This window comes from Gorilla gorilla, chromosome 3, assembly GCF_029281585.2.
Source record: "Gorilla gorilla gorilla isolate KB3781 chromosome 3, NHGRI_mGorGor1-v2.1_pri, whole genome shotgun sequence".
NCBI classification, from domain to species: domain Eukaryota; kingdom Metazoa; phylum Chordata; class Mammalia; order Primates; family Hominidae; genus Gorilla; species Gorilla gorilla.
The window spans coordinates 46,110,219-46,130,793 of NC_073227.2; the positions used below are offsets into that span (position 1 = coordinate 46,110,219).

The window sequence follows — 20,575 nt, forward strand, 5'->3', positions numbered from 1 at the left end:
AGAGTACTTGGTGACTTTGCTCAAACAAATCCCTTTCTGGCACCCCCAGGCCTTCCCTCCCGCTTCAAAAAAATTCTGAATTGTGCCAATCCATTGAGGCTCAGCTCAAGGCCATCCCATGCCTTTCCATCGTAATAAAGCCTTGTTTCCTGGGCTTTAAACATATTCCTTTTTTCTTAGGTACAGATTGAACTTTTTTAAAAGGGAAGTTGTCAGAGGCTCTGTAAAACGTTAAATCAAACCTGCTTTGTTTTAGGGATGGGGTAGCTTGGAATCAGATTTGCTCCTGCTATGGACTGAACATTTGTGTCCCCCCCAAAATTCCTATGTTGAAGCCCTAATGCACAGTGTTACGGTGTTTGAAGGGAGGCCCTTGGGAGGTGATTAAGTTTAGATGAGATTGTGTGAATGAAGCCCTCATGAATGGGATTACTGTCATCCCAAAAAGAGGTAGAGACCCCAGAGCTTCCTCTCTCTTCACCCTGTGAGGATACAGCAAGAAGGAAGCTCTCCGCAAGTCAGGAAGAGAGAGGGCTCTCAGTAGAATACACTTGTACTGCCACCGTGATCTTGGACTTCCCCTCCAGAACTGTGAGAAACAAATGTGTGTTGTTTAAGCCACCCAGTCCCTATGATTTTATTAGAGCAGCCCGAGCTCCATTCTCCACTCCCTGGCTTCCTGCATGGACTTTGCAACCAGAGCTTCACGGGGTATAGTTTAATAGCTGTTTCTCTGTAACGCAGCCACTTTTCTCTTTCCAGGTCTAGTTTTGACCCTTATAACACTTTGTTAGGGGAGATTTGAGGGTGAGGAAGTTGGCTGGCTTTTCTTTTCACCATGTCTCAGTAGAAACAGAAGCAGAAAGGCCCTGAGATACTGAGCCCACCTTTCTCAGCAGGGTGTGACAGCCTGGAGTACCCTGGGCTGAGGAGGCCAGGGCTGGAGGGGAGGCTCCCACGGTGGAGGGGTTGAAAGCTGGGTTGTAATGAGCTGCTTTTCTGCAGATGCCTAAATGATGTGGGTTGAGAAATCGTGATCTTAGCTTTTAGTAGTATATTTTTCTGTTTATGTTAGGTGAGTCATCAGTCTGTCTCTGACTATGTTCAGATCTGGAAGTTTTCTGGAAGGAAATTTGTTATTGCTGTAATAGTGTAGGTTGTTGATCTGGATTAGCAGGGAGCGGCCCCTTAATACATTCTTAAGAAAATGGTATTTAGTTCAGTCTTTGGCTTTGAACTTTGCCTTTGACAAAGATAAAAGTGCGACTTGACTGGTGTTTGAAAAGCATGGTGATATGGCCAGGTGCGGTGGCTCACGCCTGTATCCCAGCACGTTGGGAGGCCGAGGCGGACAGATCACCTGAGATCAGGAGTTTGACACCTGACTTGGTCAACGTGGTGAAACCTCATCTCTACTTAAAATACAAAAAAATTAGCCAGGCGTGGTGGTGCGCACCCGTAATTCCAGCTACTTGGGAGGCTGAGGCAAGGGAATCACTTGAACCCTGGGAGGCGGAGGTTTCAATGAGCCGAGATTGCGCCATTGCAGTCCAGCCTGGGCAACAAGAGCGAGACTCCATCTCAAAAAAAAAAAGCAAGTTATATTACATTTTAAAACTCTATTTAATGGTCAGGTCCTCCATCCATAATGGGTAGAGTCATTGCTTAATTAATTTAAAACAATGTATTTAAAAGGTACCTTTGTTCCCTAGTGTCACATAAGTGAAACATCCAATTAAGGTAACTGTAATGTAAAGTAAGTGGCTAAAAAAGTGCTGAACGCCAGAGGCCAGAGATTCAACCTTTTGTGTGCGTTAGAATTTCCCAATTGTTCAAATCCGGGTTGCTGGATCTACCCCAGAGTTTTTGATCCAGTAGGTTTGGGGTGGGACCAAGAATTTGCATTTCTAACAAGCTCCCAGGTGGTGTTGAGGCTGAAGCTCGTGTGGGGACCACATTTTGAGAACTTCTCCTGTAGACTGAACTCATGGTCTAGGTTCTGTCAGCTGTGACCCCTGTGCTGCTGGAGGGAGTGGTCAGATGTCCTGACCTCTGTGCCCACAGTGAGGTCCAAGCTGAGTAGGTTTGACCAGCAGCTGTAATCACAGAGTGAACAATGTAAACGACCAATGTTGGGTGGTCTGACATCTTTTAAAAAAATCCACGTGGATGAGATCACAGGGTTAAGTGTGGACAGCAGTCAGGGTAACTCCACGTGGTTACTGCCCACGCACTCTCTGCTGTTTTTCACCTCTTCTTCAGAGTGTGGTCAGGATGGTGGCCTTGCCCAGCACAGGAGGCCCTTTTCCTTCTGACCACCTGACCTGACCCACCTCTTAGCATCTGCAGGCACTCCCTGTCCCTTCGCTGGGCCCCGTGGGGAACTACTTGCAGTCATCAAATTCATCATGCTGCTTTCTTTTAATTCCCACACTTGCCAAGGTGGGACTGCCCCGCATCTCCTTCCCAGTCGTGTGTCAGAACTCAGCACTGGACCTTTCCCCTTTCCCTACTCCCACCCCTCCCCACCCCCACGAACGTCTCACTTGGGATCATCTCTTCTGAGGTTGGGCCTGCACAGCCGCCCTCTGCACTCTCGCCACCTTATGGGCTGCCCTTGACCCCTTGGCACACAGACCTGGAAGCTGGCCTGCTCAGCTGTCTCCTTAGGGGTGGAGCTTGGTTTTCTTTCATCACTGTTCTGCGATGAATTGAATGCATGATTGGTCACAGGAAGGTAGGGGAGGGATAAACACCTTATGATATGTTTCTTATAAGGTTTTATATGTAGAAAGTTATATGAAAGTGTCAGATATCTATATATGAAGTATATGTGAAGTTTTATGATAGTTTTGCATAATTTAAGAATAAACTCTTTAAAGGAGCTGAGTCCCAATCCCTTGGGTCGAGAGTTGCGTGGCACCCGGGGCCTGCTTGTTTCCCTCCACTCTGCGTGTTCGTTGCTGGCCCCTCACAGGCTGTCCCAGACCTCTTTGACCTCTCTCCTTTCTGCCCAGTCTTCCCTGAGACGCTCCAGGCTCCCTGGCCTCCTGCTTCTCGGAGCTTCTCTTGTGTTTGTTTTCTGTGCTCAGGGCGCCATGGTGCTATAGGCCACAGAGGAGGCGTCTGGGGTCCCTCGGGGCAGGTGCAGCAGGAGGAAGCCGTCTCCGAGGGCATGACCTTGGAACTGAGCATTGACAGAGGAGAGTCAGCCAGACAAAGAAAGGCCAAAACCCCACCCCTCTCCCACCCTATTTCTACGTGACCATGGGCCCTGGACACAGCAAGACGGTGACCCCGGGCCTCCTATTGTTGCGAGGAGCCCCTGGGAAAATGTTGGCATTTTCTTCATAGAACAGGTTTCTCTTCTCCAGTATTCTTCAGTAAATCAACTTTCTTTTTTATCCCCAACCCCAGTCTGATTGCAAAGAAGTCTAAGCAACAGAAAGATTTTGCCAAATAGATTATCTTTTTTAGAACAAAATAGATAATGATATTAATAGGAATTCAGCACTTACTCTTGTCTAAGTACTGTTTTTAAGTGCTCTCAAGGATTTTTCATTTAATCCCCACAACAAAGCTGTCGGGGGTGGATGCTGTTATTATCGGTGATTTATGAATGAGGAAACTGACACAGAGGGGTGGTCGAGGAGCTTGCCCATTTCCTGGTAGTTAGTACCAGGGCTGGCATCATCAGTTGCCTGCTCCTTTTCCTCTTTGCTTTTGTGTCCATTACCCCAAGCCATTAGGATGAGCCAGCCAAGTTCTAGTCCTGGCTTCACCACGTAATTAGCTCTGTGTCCCATGCCTTGCCGTGGAGGGATAAAACCGATTCCTAGCTTATCCGTTGGTGGTGAAGATGAAATCAGTGGGGTACTTGTAAAGCATACTGCCCAGCACATAGTAAGTGCCCAGAAAATGTGACGTCGGACCTCTTTAAGCTTCAGTTTCCACATCTGGGAAGAGAGGGGGAGTTGAGCTAAGTCATTTTCCAGTGTCCTTTTCAGCTCCATGTTTCTGTGAGCACTGACAGTTTCCCCACAATCCTGAAGAAAGAAGGAAAATAAGGGCGGGGTGGCGAAGGTCGCCACTGTGACGTGGCTGCTGGTGGGAAGTCCCTGGGGAGGCAAGGCCCAGCTTCCCAGACACAGCCCTCAGGTGCTCATCCTGGTGGCACTGACCAGGGGCCATGGTGGGCTTTTCCACCCCACCATGTCTCATAAAATTACAAGAACCACAGTTGAAAATCAGTGTTACAGAAATGGTAATAGGATAGGGCAAACTGTTACAAAGATCAGCACTTAAGATTCTGGCTGAGGCTGAATATTTGTTTCTCTTTAGTTTTGTTGTCTTTAATCAAGAACTGAGAGCCCTGACTTTCAGCTCCTCAAAAAATACAGCTTCCTTCCCCTTGCAGATGCAAAAACAAACGCCACTTCTTTCCAAGCATAATTTTCTCCCATGCATTATCTCCTGTCTACAGCTTTTTCTTGATCCTTCTCCAGCTCCTATAGACCTCCCATTTAGAGCCACCAGCCGCCCATCACTGGGGCCGCGCAGAGCTCTTGGTGCTCTGTGCCCTGGGCTCGCCCACCCAGGCCTGTTCTCTGTGCCTCTTCCTGGTTCTCTTCCCTGGACTTCCCACCGCCGTGCGGTCTTCAGTGCTCCTCTGAGCTGTTGTCATGACCTCTAACCAGACTGAGTCAGGACTTTTGACTTCCTCATCTCTAAGTCATCCTTACACAGCCTTGGAAGTTTACCCTAAATGGCTATTTTGGGAGAGAGTGGGGATAAAGATCTGCAGGCCTCTTGCTCCTGGTCCTTGTTTCTGCTTATCTTGGCTTCTGTTTTTAAGTGTGTGTGCACCTCTTTCCTCATTACACCCTTCCCCTCCGCATGGCTCCCATCTCAGGCAGAGTTAGGTGCTCTGTTTTGTGTCCATAGCTCTTTTTCGAGCCCTTCTTCTCACTGTTTGGTAGTGGCCTTTCATGTGTGTCTGATCCACTACGCTGTGCACTCCCTGCCTGCCAGGATATGGTTAAAGTGCTAAAGAATGTATATATGAGATCACTTTTGCTTAAAAAACCCCCAATCTTCTGGAATTCCCAATTTCTAACCAATTAATATGTGGATTGACTAGACCTTAAGCAACCAAGAGTCAGCCAGCCTTGTCTTCTGTATTCAGGCGCATACTATCTGGTCGTTAGACAAAATGGGTCATTATCAGTGATGAGTTAATAATTACCTGCATATCTTGTTTATGCTGGTTCTTTACCTAAAGTGGCTCCCATCAATTAAACCTGTATAGATTTTACCTGTTCTTCCAGAACCACCCCCCTTTCCACAAAAACTGACAACAATGATGGTAAGAAGAATGGTAGTTGACATTTTATTAAATGTTTACTGTGTGCAGGCTTGTTTTTTCCCACACATTTACCTACTTAATGCTCACAATAATCCTATGAACTAGTCAGTTTTATGCAGATTTCGCAGATTAGGAAACTAAGGTGGCAAGTGATCAGATAACCTGTTTGAGGTTGAGTAGCTAGATCATGGTAGAGCCAGGTTCGATCCCAGATACCTGGCTCCAGGGCCCATGCTCTTGACCTTATAAACAGCTGAAATTCATCTTTTTTTGCTGAACTTCCAGAACACTTTCTTTGTATTTCCCTTATTTTAGTAGTCATGTACTTCTCTGCTACCCTGATTCATACTTGGATTTCTAGCAGCATGCCTGGCATGAGGCAAGAACTTAACACTATTTCTTTATACCAAATGAATGTTGTCTTTTTTTTTTTTTTTCTTGAGACAGAGTCTCGCTCTGTCGCCCAGGCTGGAGTGCAGTGGCACTATCTTGGCTCACTGCAAGCTCCACCTCCCGGGTTCATGCCATTCTCCTGCCTCAGCCTCCCAAGTAGCTGGGACTATAGGCGCCTGCCATGGTGCCTGGCTAATTTTTTGTATTTTTAGTAGAGACGGGGTTTCACCGTGTTAGCCAGGATGGTCTCGATCTCCTGACCTTGTGATCCGCCCGCCTCGGCCTCCCAAAGTGCTGGGATTACAGGTGTGAGCCACCACGCCCGGCCATGAATGTTGTCTTTAAAAAATTCTGTTTTCCTCTAGCTAGACTGTCATATAATGCAACTGTAGGAAATAATCAGGTTCTCTTTGGAGTGTTTTCCATAAAAGATCCACAGAAGTCATGGCAGGGTTGAGAGTGGACTTGGGCAAATGAATCCGTTCATTCATTGAATATTCCATGCATATCTGCTGTTTCCCAGGCATGGAATATGGCAGGGAACACAGAAATCTCTGCCTCCTGGGCTCTGCTTTCTGTTGTAGTAGAGGTAAAGCTGCTTATACTTTGTAAACAATTTGACAACATTAAGTCTACATGGTCATTTTACTTTGTTTTTTCTAAGAAATTTTGAGCTGTTCGTAACAACAGACGCTGCAGATGTTAATCCCGTTGTTGTTAACTTTTCTCCAGAGATTTAATGTTCAGTTTTCTCCTTTCCAGAATCGATTTATGTTGTTCAAACAGAGGTTTGAGAATAACTGGAATTTTTTTAACTTCTTTTTTTTTTTTCGCATGGAGTTCAGAATTTTCAAGAGGGATGAAGAGAGTTATAAAATGCTCTATGGTGGGTAACACACAGAAAAAGCCAGAAAATTGGAGAATAAGGATCTGTCTACTCGTTTCCTTCTAGAGCTCCTCTTTCTTACAGGGCATTTAACATGTGATTTAATGTCATGTCTTTAAAAGGAGGAGAACTGCAGTTCAGAACTTAATGTCAGTGCTTTGTGAAAGTGCAAGAAAGAAGCCCTGTATTCTGCACTTGAGAGAGCCAGATACTGGGCAGATAGGAGGTGGTGTGCACGTTGCTTTTTCTCTTTCTCGATGATGGCATTGATTCTGTTCATAACAATGATGCAATGTCATCCTCTTCCCCACACATTTGTGTGCAGATAGAAAGAATGCAACAGCACAGGAGAAAGAATGCAACAGCACAGAGTTGTTGGGGAATAATTTGGCATCTAAAATATCGACTTACCAGCATAGATCATATTTATGACTCTGTTGGGAGTGTCACAGCAATGATTTAATAGGAGGCAGTTGTCTCCAAGGCCTCCTGAATTATGACTGGTTTTAAAATTCTTAGAACCCATTGGAGGCTATTGTTTCTGAAAGGCTACATAATTTAAGTGCTCCACATCCTGTCATTAGAGGAGATGTCAGAATAGTAAAATCTAATCCTGGACTAAGTTGTTATCGCAGCCCTTTGGTTTGGTGGCTTTGCCGACTTTATAAATATGCCTGTCAGTGCCTGTGGTCTCCACAGTTGGGCAGTCGGCGGCGAATATCATTTCTCACATTTTACACTGGGGGACTGGAATCCAGAAGGCATATGTTTTCCCAAGAGGCACCAACACAGTTGGCCCACGAGGTAGAGCAGCCCCTCCTTCGGCTCAGCCTGCACTGCACTGAGCCAAGCCAAGCTTCCTACACTGGCCTCTGTGCAGCTGTCTCAGCAAGAATGCAAGTCAGGGAGAGAAGCCGGATCCCTGGGATTGTTCTAGAGAATAGAAACCTCAGAGTAGCCCTCCTTAGACCACCTAACGCATTGCATCGCTGCATACATGTAAGGGACTCAGTGCTGGTAGGATTGGCTTAGGAATGATGCAAGTGAAGACAGTGCCCCGGTTTATCATTAGAACAAGGTTCTCAGCTGACAGTTGCCTCAGACTTTGATTTTGTTCTCCTCGACCTGCCACTCCACTCGAGTCCACATCTCTCAGGACTGCACACGCGTGAAGGAGGACTGATTACAAACCAAAGCCTTGTCCCCAGTCTGGATCTTTTTGCATTGTTGAGAAAGCAGCTTACTTTCTTTGGACTGATTCAGCAGGCCAAATTTAGAACAAAGATTTTTAACTATCTCCCTTTATAAATTACTGAGCTGTTTGGTAGCCAGGCTACTCTTAATATGAACAAAAAATATTATACAAATTTGTTGTTAATTGTAAACTATAAAAATCAGTAATTGTTACCATGTGAAATGAATTTGGATAAAGGAGATACATTTTTGCCCCTTCCCAGGGTTTAGGAGAGACAAAATGGTGAGATTTTAGCTCTGAATCAGAGGTTCTTATTAGGGGTGGTTTTGTTCCTCCTGACCCCTAGGGGATATTTAGCAATGCCTAGAGGCATTGATGGTGGGCAGATGCTACTATGCCCTCTGCTAAACATTCTACAGTGTATAAAACTGTTCCTCCTGACAAAGAATTATCCAGCCCCAAAATGTCAGTAGTGCTGAGGTTGAGAAACCCTCCTTTAAACTCTTGGGTTTATTTGCTGACCTTTACAGTGGATCAGCTTTTATTTAGTTCATGTAGAGGTGAAATTAATACTAGTGCTCAAATATGTCTTTGTATTCTGGACTTGGCCTGGATCCCCTGATCAAATTTGGGACAAGCTCCTGCCATGTGTTGAGGACCTGAATTCAGGCAGCTAACAACAGTATTTGAACTGTGTTTTCAGTGGTGGGAGTGAAGGAGATGAGCCGACGTGCTAGGAAGTACATAGGGTTGCATGAGGAAATAGAGAGTAAAGCTGCAGCGTGGAGCCCTGCTATTCAGAGTGTGCTTGGAGAAACAGCAGTGGAGGCATTATTGGGGAGCTTGATGGAAATGCTCCCCTCAGACTTGCTGAATCAAAATCTTTAATTTAGCAAGATCCCCAGTGAGGCTTGTGCATGTAGAAGTTAGAGAAGCACGGGGTAAACTCTTCTTTTTTTTACTTTGGAGGAAAATACACCTTTTTTCTTATCATGGCTCTGACCCTTACTAGCTGTGTGACCTTGGCCAAGTTATAAAACCTCACTGCACCTTATTTGTTTTAGCTGGAAAATGGAGATCATAATATCACCTGTCCTATGAGATTGTTGTAAGAATCAAACAAGCTTATTTATGCCAAGAACCCATATGGTAAAAGCTCAACAAACTGTCACTAGTGATAATAAGAAAAAGATCACAAAAGTAGAAAACATTAGGGAGACAGCTTAGGTCTTAAATCTCACAGTTGTCATCACCAAACAATACTTGTATTTTTGCAGATCCAGTTTCTCTGAATACTAAAATAAAACCGGAGTTTCATAAACTTCTATAGACAGTGGTCCTTGTCAGTAGCCCAAGTGGCGGAGAGTACATGGATCTGGGGACAAGCAGCCTCTACTGTTAGGAATGTTCCATCCTCCTGGCCTGAGTTACACCTGCTCATTGTGATTCCGAATTTGAAAGGAACACAGTAGGAATTTTCAAGACCCTGGGAAGAGGAAGGCTGTGGTAAACAGGAAGGATGAGATTAGAAGAAGGAGTTTAGGTGAGGTGAGCCCTTGTTTTACTAGTAGGGTTTAAGAATATCCAAGTCAGCTGGACATGGTGGCTCACACCTGTAATTCTAGCACTTTGGGAGGCCGAGGTGGGCAGATCACCTGAGGTCAGGAGTTCGAGACCAGTCTGGCCAACATGGTGAAACCCCGTCCCAACTGAAAATACAGAAATTAGCAGGGCATGGTGGCGCATGCCTGTAATTCCAACTACTCACTCGGGAGTCTGAGGCAGGAGAATCGCTTGAACTTGGGAGGTAGAGGTTGCAGTGAGCCAAGATTGCGCCACCACACTCCCGCCTGGGCAACAGAGCGAGATTCCGTCTCAAAAAAAAAAAAAAAAGAATATCCAGGTCAACCCCACCTAACCCTCAGCGGGGCTCCCTTCTGTTGCCTGGCTGGGTCCTGGGTTCTCTTGACGCACACGAGATTGTGAGAGTGCATGGAAACACTGCCCTCGCTATCAGGACAGCGCCTGCCATGCCAGCCAGAACACATCATGGGAATTGCAAAACTCTTTTGCAAACCAGTGAGAGATATGCTTCCAATGTGAGGTGAAGCAGAACTTTAATCACAGCTGCAGTGTTCCACAGAATTCCAAGAGCCAAGATGGTAAAAGAATAAAAAAAAGAAAGGAAAGGGCTCAAATTAAAGACTTCAAGCTGCAGAATAAGATTAAATAAAAGGATTCAATTGAACTGCATCATATTCAGTAATGACTAATCCTAAGTATACAGGGTTTGGGGGTGAAAGGATTTGTAAGTGTTTTGCAGGAAAATATTTTTTCCATCTTTCATTTTAATTAGAATAGATTTGCATTATTTTTTCTTAGTTTTTATTTTTAAAATATTTATTGCCACAAATTTAGAAAATACAGGGAAAACATAAATAACAGTACATGTAAACCAGTATTTTGTCCCTTTTTTTGTTCAACAGTTATTTCTCAGGCACCTGCTGGGTGTCAGCAACTGTGCTCAGTGTGGTGACCAAAACCCTTGTCAACAAGGCAGCAAGGTTCTAACCTGGTTAGGGCTTACAGTTGAGTAGCTGAAATTTTGATTTCTTTTCTGTGCCCCTAGTAAAGATATGATAGCAAACAATAAGAGCTATTTTTTTTAATTGTGTTCTTACTCTGTGTTGGGCCCTGTTCTCAGTGGTTTATAGCCTATTAACTCAGTCTCTTTACCACCACTCTGAGGGGAGGCTCTGTCATACCCACTTGACAGATCGGGAAGTGGAAGCATCAGGAGGTTAAGCAACTCGTTAAAGATCACAAAATCAATAATGACAGAGTTTTGATTAGAATCCCAGCAGCCTGTCTCCAGAACCTGCCCTATTAAGTGCAGTGGAACTGTACTGCCTCTCATAATATGTATCAAATTGAGATGATACTTTATAATTTCAATTCTTGCTTTTCTATTGAACAGTACACAGTAACATCCTCCTATAATGCATATAAACCCCCAAAAGACGTAGAATTTTAATTTATTCATTTGTCTGATAGGCTCATAATGAAATAAGACTATAAAGCTGTGTAATTTAGATATAGGAAACATTTGGATTATAGTGGTATGTAGTGGGAACAAATGGTCTTCTGAATCAGGAAGACATGAGTTAGAGTATGCCGGTGTACCTCCTTACTCACTGTATGACCTTGGGCAAGTTTCTGAACTTTAGTTTCCTTTCCAGGCTAATATCTGCCTTCTGGACTTGTCATCAGGATTAAATGAGTCTACCTATATAAAATGCCCAGCGCAGTGCCCAGCACGTGGTAGAAGGTCTGCTAATGGTTACTGTTACTACTGGCTATTAAATACATTTTAATCTTCCTTCAGAATACCTGGCCAGATAGCACAGTGGTTAAGAATGCACATGAAAGCCAGACTGTTGGGTTCCAGTCCTGGCTCGACTCCTTCCTAGCTATGTGACATTAGGCAACTTACATAAACTCCTTGTTCCTCAGTTTGCATTTCTTTAAAACTGCATAGTTATCATACCCATGTCTTAGAGTTTTGTGAGTGTAAATTATTGTACATAAAGCTCTGAGAACAGTTTGGTACACGGTAGGCACTGTATGAACGTTTTCTGTAATTATAATATAATTATTATAAATAACATTTTCAGAAGGAGATAAAAATATTACACCTTAAAGAGCGGGTATCTTTAAATTCTTACTCAGCTACTGAAGTTTTGCTTACTATTAGATATATCATTTGTTTCACGTTTGTGGCTCAGACGTGGCTTATGCCAATGCATATTAACACAGGAATTTTAAATTTGGTGATATTATTATATTTTATCTGAATGAACAGAATTTGCTGATTTGACACTGTGTTTGAATGTGCATTTTTTGTTGAAAAATGACAGTTCTGGAATGCCGTCTCCCTTTCCAGATTATTCAGAGCTGGGAGAGCTTCCCCCACGATCTCCTTTAGAACCAGTTTGTGAAGATGGGCCCTTTGGCCCCCCACCAGAGGAAAAGAAAAGGACATCTCGTGAGCTCCGAGAGCTGTGGCAAAAGGCTATTCTTCAACAGATACTGCTGCTTAGAATGGAGAAGGAAAATCAGAAGCTCCAAGGTTGGTTTGCCATCTTGATATTGAACAGGCCTGGTCTTATCTTGGCTCTGAAGTTAATCACATCAGACATAAGCATGCTGTCTTAAAAATACAGCAGCACGATAGTCTAATGTATACATCTATCTATATCTGTTTACTTTTTCAGAGTAATATTAACACTGTTTACTTTCTGGTGATCTAATGGTAGTTTCACCAACAATATTCATTATTCCTCTATGGTCACTGTTAGTACAGTGTTTAGAACTTCTGAGATCCAAGCTTTAAATCTAAGCTCTAACACGCTGAAAGGTGCTTTTTGTTTTGTTTTGTTTTCCCCTCTGTCTCTCTCTCTCTCTCTACTTTATCAGCCATAGTCTGTGCCTGTGTGTTAGGTATGAACTTTTCTTGTGTAAGTCATTAACATGCGTAACTTCACTCTGTGTGCTTTTTCAGTGATTTGCAAGTAATCTGAAAAAAAAGAATTAGCTGAGTTCTACCTGTACTGATATCAATAGTGTCAAAATATGACATGAACTTTGAAAGTTTAGATTTTGTTCATTTCCTGTTTCCATACTGACACTGGAACCAATTAATATTATCTTCAAAGTAGCTTAAGATGCAAAGTTTACATACTCTTTGGAAAGAGCATGAGTCTTAGGGTATCTAGAGAACTGCCCGGTGATAAAGTAGTGAAGATTTTGAGCAGGAAGTCTGCATAATCTCTTTCAAAGGGAAGATGTAGCAGATGGTTCAGTCACCCTGCCATTGCCCCAGAACAATTTTGGAATTACAGTACATTTCATTCAGCATCATTCTTGATTGCAAATTTTGATCTTTTAAAATGACCTTGATGCTTGTATAGAGCTAAAAAGTCATTAAGACACCAACTCTGAGGAATAAGCTCCCGAGAATGTGTTGCATCTGTGAGTTTCAGTTGCATAGCTAGTGTCATAGCGAGTGGATAGACGTTCTCTGTGCATGTCCCTTCGATGCTTGTGAGTTATGACAACACTGTGTACAAGCAACATAGTTTCTGCAGTTGAAAAGTACGAATTCATAGAATGTAAAGAGATAGTGTCTATATCTTTTGACTGAAAACAGAAAATGAGATATAAAGGAATAAGACCTTTCGATATGAAAGTAGCCCCACAGTTGGAATAGGCTAGTAAGCTTTCCAATATGCAGTTTTGAAGCTGGGAAAGATGGCTCCTCTCATCAGGGTGGTGTGGAAGATGATAGCACACTGGGGGGCGTTTAGAGCAGGTGAGTGCTGTTTTCTTCCAACCCAGTTTTTCTGCCACTTTCTTGTGTTTTTGTGAAGGTAATTTTAAAAGCAGATGTCTAAAAGATGTTTGGTAGTGATGGCATTACTACATGTGTCATCAGTTAAATGACAGCTCGGGAGCACAGGAGTTATATTCGTGTGTATCTTGGGATTTTTGTTGAAGAGGAAAAAGGCAGTTATGTTCATCATGTAGGTCAAACTTTAATGCCAATACTGGCCAATATTCTTGCAAATTACAGCCATGTAAAATCAGGGCATAGCTATAAAATGGGAACGGTGCTCACAGCTGGCTTCTTTGTGGTGAGGACAGCTGTAATTGGTGAGGCAAAACCAGTGTGCCACAAAAGCAGAATACATTCTGCTGTGCAAGCAATGACCAGACAGACTAGAATGAAAAGGCAAGAGTTTCCTAAGGTTACCTGGAACTCCTTGCCAGGTGTTGCATTAAGTTTACTGGCCCTTGCCAACATTCTTCTAATGCTTCCTCATTTCATCTGGCTTCTTGGCAGTGTTCAGTTTTTGTGGTCTTTTATTTTTACTGTTTGACTTCATTTCTCTTCTTAGCTCTGTAAAGTTCAACATGTGTTTATCTTTGTGGTGAAAACACAATAAACTTGCTTAATATAATGTTGGAAGTATTAATCCATTGTATTAGTGTGTACAGGACCTGGATTGCTGATAAAAAAAATAACTAGCAATAAGAGCCTGATTGCTTAAAAATATTTAGTAAGTTTTGTCGGGGTGGATTAGGGGCAGGGCAGAACTTTTACATTAAATATAGATGCAAGATTTGATAAGAATCAGCCAGAGTGTACAGTAAGTATTCACTTAATGTTGCCAATAGGTTCATGGAAACTGCGAATTTAAGCAAAATGATGTATAATGAAACAAATTTTACTAAGGGTTTATTGATAAAAACAAGAGTTAAGTTCTTATGGCATATTTCTGGGCACAAAAACATCACCAAACTTCTAAATAAAGACCCAAGACACTTCTAATATTAAATATTGATGTAAACATGAGATATGCAAACATTTAAGCAAGATTAATACAAACATGATAATTATTGGCTTGGCACAGTGGCTCACTCCTGTAATCCCAGCACTTTGGGAGGCTGAGACAGGGAGATCACCTGAGGTCAGGGGTTCGAGACCAGCCTGGCCAATGTGGTGAAACCCCATCTCTACTATAATTACAAAAAAAAATTAGCCAGGCGTGGTGGTGCACACCTGTAATCCCAGCTACTTGGAAGAGTGAGGCAGGGAGAATCGCTTGAACCCAGGAGACGAAGGTTGCAGTGAGCCGAGATGGTGCCACTGCACTCCAGCCTGGGCAACACAGTGAGACTCCATCTTAAAAAAAAAGAAAGAGGTAATTATTTTTCCACTTATTCCACTTCAGGGTCTCAGGGGGCCAGAACCTATCCCTACAGCTTGGGGTGCAAGGCAGGAACCAGCCCTGGACTGAATGCCATTCCATCTTGGGGTGACTCACACACACACACACATACACACACACACACTCTCAGACTGGGACCATGTAGACATACTGATTAACCTAATGTGCACATCTTTGAGATGTGGGAGGAAACTGGAGCACTGGAGAAAACCCACACAGACATGAAGAGAACACAAACTCCACACAGATAATGGCCCCGGGCTAAGAATCCATTTTTTTCTTGTCAACATTATAACAAAGCGACATTGAGCATAAAGACATTATTTGAGGACCTGCTGTACCATGTACTTAGAGAGACAGGCATTCTATCATGAGTTTCTTTTTTTCTCTCTTCTTGAAGGAAGGTTAAATTGCATCTGAGATGGCTCTTGAAATTGATCAGGGGTTCAAGCTGACTTGCATACTCTTTGGGAAAGAATTTAGAAGAATGTGTAGGAGGAAGTTCTTATGGTTAAGCCTGTTTCCTGACTTGAATAGATGAATCAGATATTTTTTACTATGGAAGCATCGCATTCTGGAAAGAACGATACTATGTCATCTCAGTCTACCTCACTCCATTGTAGACGCTTGGAAGCTGAAGTTGTGATTTCTCCAAAATTAGATAGCTAATTTTCATTGGTGTTAGAACAAAAAGCGTTGCCTCTCTGTGAAGCTACCAGTCCTCCGCCGTCCTCCTCTGCAAGGCCATTTCCCACCCCCCCCCCTTTTTTTTTTTTTTTTTGAGACAGAGTTTCGCTCTTGTGCTTAGGCTGGAGTGCAGTGGCACAGTCTTGGCTCACGGCAACCTCCGCCTCCTGGGTTCAAGCGATTCTCCTGCCTTAGCCTCCAGAGTAGCTGGGATTACAGGCGCCCACCACCACACCCGGCTAATTTTTATTATTATTAGTAGTAGTAGAGATGGGGTTTCACTGTGTTGGCCAGGCTTGTCTCCAACTCCTGACCTCAGGTAATCCTCCCACCTTGGCCTCCCAAAGTTCTGGGATTACAGGCATGAGCCACTGTGTCCAGCCCATTTTTCTGTATTTTTAAATGAAGATGTGAGCAGCCTAATGCAAGATCACAACATGTGGTTCAATACAGCCATGGCTTGGTGTTGACATGTTATTGCCAGTTGAGCTAATCCATGTAACTCAGCATTTTATGCTTTACTAAGATTAAAATGATGTGATAACATTAAATTTTGAATTACAGTTGATGTTTTTTATTTAAAAAACATTTTTCTTAGTTAAATAATACATGATGGTTTAAAAATCAAATATTCAGTGCAGTTCTTCTAAAATCTCTGCAAGTGTGGGGGTCATATAATTGCTGAGCCTCCCAGCCTATTAGCTTTCCATTCTGAGCTTTCAGGAGATGGTGGCAGCTGGCAAGACAGTTTTGTCTGGGAAAGCCGTTGTTAACAGAGCAGAATTGGGGATGGAGCAGCCATAGCCCACCCACCAGAGTAGGCACAAATCAGACCTGAACGTTATCACAAAGTCCAAGTTGGCTCAGACATTTGTGTTAAATCATAATAAATATTTTAGAGAGCTTGGTTGCAAATTTACATTTGATCTCAGTCAGTCCTCTTCCTCTATCTCTACAAGCTTACAAACTGCATGGGTGTGTGGGGGTCTTATTTAATATTGCGAACAGCTGGTTCCTGTATCTGAAGTTCTTGCCCTGGAGCCTGGGTGTTTGTTGTAGTTCTGCACCATCTGCCTTGGTTGATAAGGCATTTTGGAGGCCACTGATTTTAGGCAGCAGTGTTGTTAGGATACTGAAACAGCAGGATGTTTGTGGATTGAGCTTTTTCAGCTGAATCTTCTGGCCAGTTCTTTCTGGCTGTGTGAAGTTGTGTCGACTACAGAGCAGGATGCTCATGTTGCCTGCTGGGCTCTGTTAGGGTGGCCAGATGTGCTTGTAGCAGCCTTACTGCCAGAGGAACGTACGTTGGCATCCAGAGTCCAGCGCTGCCGCCAGTTGCAGTGCAGCAAGGCTAGCCCCAAACCTGATTTGCTGCAAGGATTAGCTCAACTCTAGTGTCATTTATTGTGTTTTCTCATAGCCCAAATCACAGCCAAAAAAAAAAAATCTAGGGTTGACATTTAAAAAAATTTTTTTAAAAAACATTTTTCTTAGTTAAATAATACATGATGGTTTAAAAATCAAATATTCATTGCAGTTCTAAAAGCTCTGCAAGTGTGGGGGTCATTTAATTGCTGAGCCTCCCAGCCTCTTAGCTAAAAAATCCAGGGTTGACATTTTTAAAAATGTATTCATCAGAGTACGAGGGAAAAGATTAAAGATGGTAGATGGAAAACCATAAAAGCTGAGAGGAAGGCAGCACTGGGCTTAGAGTCACTTGGCTTCCCTCTAGCTAGTAAATAACCAGCACCAAATCAGCTGATCCTCCTGAACTTCAGTTTCTGTGGCCATGAAATAAGAGGTTGGGTCCAGGAATCAATGTAAATTGTCAATTTAACATTTCCCTTTATTGATATTACTCCCCCCTGGGCTTGATAATTTAGTTATAATTCTTCATGCAGCTTTAGGTTGAGTAAGTTTGGTGGGAAACAGTAGCTCTCTTCATATATTTGAGAGATGTCATTTGAAAGGGGTAGATTTATTCAGTTTAACTCCAAGAAGCAGAAATGGGACCCATGGTAGAAGCTACCAAATGGAGGTTTGGCTCTAAAAAAGAAAACGATCTTTGGAGTGCCTCTCCTAGTTTAGATGAAAAAAATTGCATCAAGTTGTAACCATGCTAGTCATTGGAATTTTATTAACAACACATAGCTCCTGTCCTGGGGAGGCTCATAGTTTGATAGGGGTAAGATGGAAAGAATTGGGCAGATGTGGATTATGTCTTAGCAGTAGAGCCAACAGAGTATGTTGGGGGTGAATGGGTAAGAGAAATCACATACCTCCTAGGTTTTTAGCATTTTCCAAAACGAGGAAAATGGGTAGAGGCATGGACAGTGACTTATATTTAGACGCGTTAAGCCAGTTGTAACTGCTCGACGTCTCAGCGGGATAACAAGTAGGCAGCCATGTTGTGTAATGGAAATTCCATAGCTGTAGCCTTTACTAATGCGCTGTGGAATGGTCTCTTCCAGCCTCTGAAAATGATTTGCTGAACAAGCGCCTGAAGCTCGATTATGAAGAAATTACTCCCTGTCTTAAAGAAGTAACTACAGTGTGGGAAAAGATGCTTAGCACTCCAGGAAGATCAAAAATTAAGTTTGACATGGAAAAAATGCACTTGGCTGTTGGGCAAGGTAAGCTTCATTGGGAAGCATCTAGTCAACCTCACCCCTCATTGGTGATTGGGGAGAAGTGTGGAATTAAAAAAAAGTCAAGTCTAATTTTAGTGGCCATCTCCCTTCTTTTCATCACATCTTAATCTATTTCCATATACCTTACTTAATAGACATGAGTTTCACCACCTTTCGTGATTCCTCTTAATTAAAATTCCCAGAAGGCCGGGAAATAGGAAGAAGACAGAAAAACCCAAGGGTTTCGTTGCCTATAAACTAGATAATGATTTGATGATATACTTTGAATTAAATTATAAACTAGAAACTAATTGTATGGCTTGTCTCTGGGTACTCTAGGGAGACAACATAGTGTGGGGAGCACAGACTTCAGACAGGTGGTCTTGGGCTTAAATCTCAGCCCTGCCACTTACTTTGCAGTGTGATCTTAGACAAATGCCTCACCCTCTCTGAGCTCCAGTTTCTACAAGTGTAAGATGTGGGTGTTGACAGTGGATGTTGTGAGGAGCACACAGCATGTGTCTGCTATACTGTAAGGCCTTAGAGAGCGGGCAGGATTCACTGTTTTTTCACTGAGATCTGCCAGCCCAAACTGTTACTGGTCCAAGAAGAGACAAGTACAGAACTCGAAACTAAGCTTTTGGAAATGTTTCCAGCAATGTGACACAGTGATCCTAATTAAAAATGTGGACTTATATTTTGTCCATCTGTTTTTTTTTTTAATTTTGTTTTTCTACTAATTTATTTTTACTGTATCGTATAAAAATATCAGCCTGTAGTAGATTGGAAAATTTTAAAAAAGAAAAAAAATTGATGCTTCACAGATAGTTTGAGAACCGCTATTTTGAAGCTTACCTTCAGTCATTATTAGTGTTCTAGTCAAACAATGATTTCTTTAAAAATATATGTTAATGTCTTCTGGCAAGAGTAAAAGCCTGAGTCTAATCTGATTCTATGCTACTGAGTTCTGCTTGAGCTCATCATGAATAACCAGGTGTTCTGAATAAGGGTTTCAAGTATGTATAGAATGGGTTTTTCCTGAGTTTATCAGTTGTACAGTGGGAAAACGTTGTATATGCACTTTTTCTTTTTTGTTTTTTGAGATGTAGTTTCACTGTTGTTGCCCAGGCTGGAGTGCAATGGCGCGATCTCAGCTCACTGCAACCCCTGCCTCCCAGGTTTAAGCTATTCTCCTGCCTCAGCCTCCTGACTAGCTGGGATTACAGGCGCCCGGCACCATGCCTGGCTAATTTTTTGTGGGTTTTTTTTTTTTTTCTTAAGACAGAGTCTTGCTCTGTCGCTCAGGCTGGAATGCAGTGGCGTGATCTCAGCTCACTGCAAGCTCTGCCTCCCGGGTTCACGCCATTCTCCTGCCTCAGCCTCCTGAGTAGCTGGGACTACAGGTGCCCGCCACCATGCCCGGGTAATTTTTTTTTGTATTTTTAGTAGAGATGGGGTTTCACTATGTTAGCCAGGATGGTCTCAATCTCCTGACCTCGTGATCCACCCACCTTGGCCTCCCAAAGTGCTGGGATTACAGGCGTGAGCCACCATGCCCGGCCAATTTTTTATGTTTTTACTAGAGACGGGTTTTCACCATGTTGGCAAGGCTGGTCTCGAACTCTGGACCTCACGTGATCTGCCTGCCTCAGCCTCCCAAAGTGCTGGGATTACAGGTGTGAGCCACTGCACCTGGCCTGCATATGCATTTTTCATCTCTAGGAGCATAAATGGAACAAAGCAGTGTTTTTTACTATAGTTTTTTAGGCATTTTTAACCTTTTCTGAATTTTGACATCAATTTTAGTAATCATGGGAAGTTATTTTCATTACGCATTTTCCCTTTCTATGGATAAGGAAACTTGGGCTTAAAGTAGTTGAGTAGTGGCTCAGGGCCACAGAGCTGGGTTCACACCACCGTACTGCACTGCCTCCTGTTGAACAGGATCTCCAGGTGCTTATCTCAGAACATGTATGCAGTGGTGAAGACCGAAGTTCTGGATCGACACCAGCTTTCAGTGTGACTTTGGCAGGTACCCACTTTCTGGGCTCTTGCCCCCTTACTGATAGAAGGAGAGACTTGCACCAAGCAGAGGATCTGAGCTGTCTTCCAGTTCTAATATTCCTTGCACCTGTACTTTTTGCTTGAGGTTTACCTTTACACCAAATGACCCCAAATTGCTGTTTTGAAAAGGGAGAAAGCAGAGAAAAGAATGAGTCTGTTCTTCCCCCATTCACAGTTGCCTAGATGATCACCTTCAGGTGTCTTTGCTTCTGCGAAAGGCAAATTGCATGGGTCTGTGACAGCTATTCCAAATATTTGAGCTTCTTAGAAGCCTGGCACCTGGATATTTGTTTTTCGCTGGGCATATTTTGTGGGGGCTAATAGAAATACTCTAGGAATCTGGACCCCGGGTAGTGAAAGTTGGGCACAGATGATTGAGCATTCTGTATACTGGAGTGAGCTAAGGCTGACCTGGAATTTCCTTATGTATTGCCTGACTTTGCCACATCACTTTTTACTGCAGAAGCTCTAACCATAAAGGGGGCTTTGTCAGTCAGGTGGTTTTAACACATTAAGATTTAACAACTCCAAACAAATGACGGCGGTCTATTTTGTGGTTCAGAA

At 43.1% G+C, this 20,575-nt stretch overlaps 1 protein-coding gene across 15 annotated transcripts in view; it reads left to right on the plus strand.

The window, feature by feature from the left end:
* The window catches only part of TBC1D1 (TBC1 domain family member 1), a 250,388-nt gene that overhangs the window by 190,847 nt on the left and 38,966 nt on the right, over positions 1-20,575 (plus strand). For all 15 annotated transcript variants that reach the window (XM_055385752.2, XM_019025598.4, XM_055385755.2 and 12 more), the window contains 2 exons: positions 11,783-11,968; positions 17,789-17,950. In XM_055385752.2, the coding sequence (XP_055241727.1) occupies positions 11,783-11,968; positions 17,789-17,950 (348 nt within the window). The remainder of the gene's footprint in view (positions 1-11,782; positions 11,969-17,788; positions 17,951-20,575) is intronic.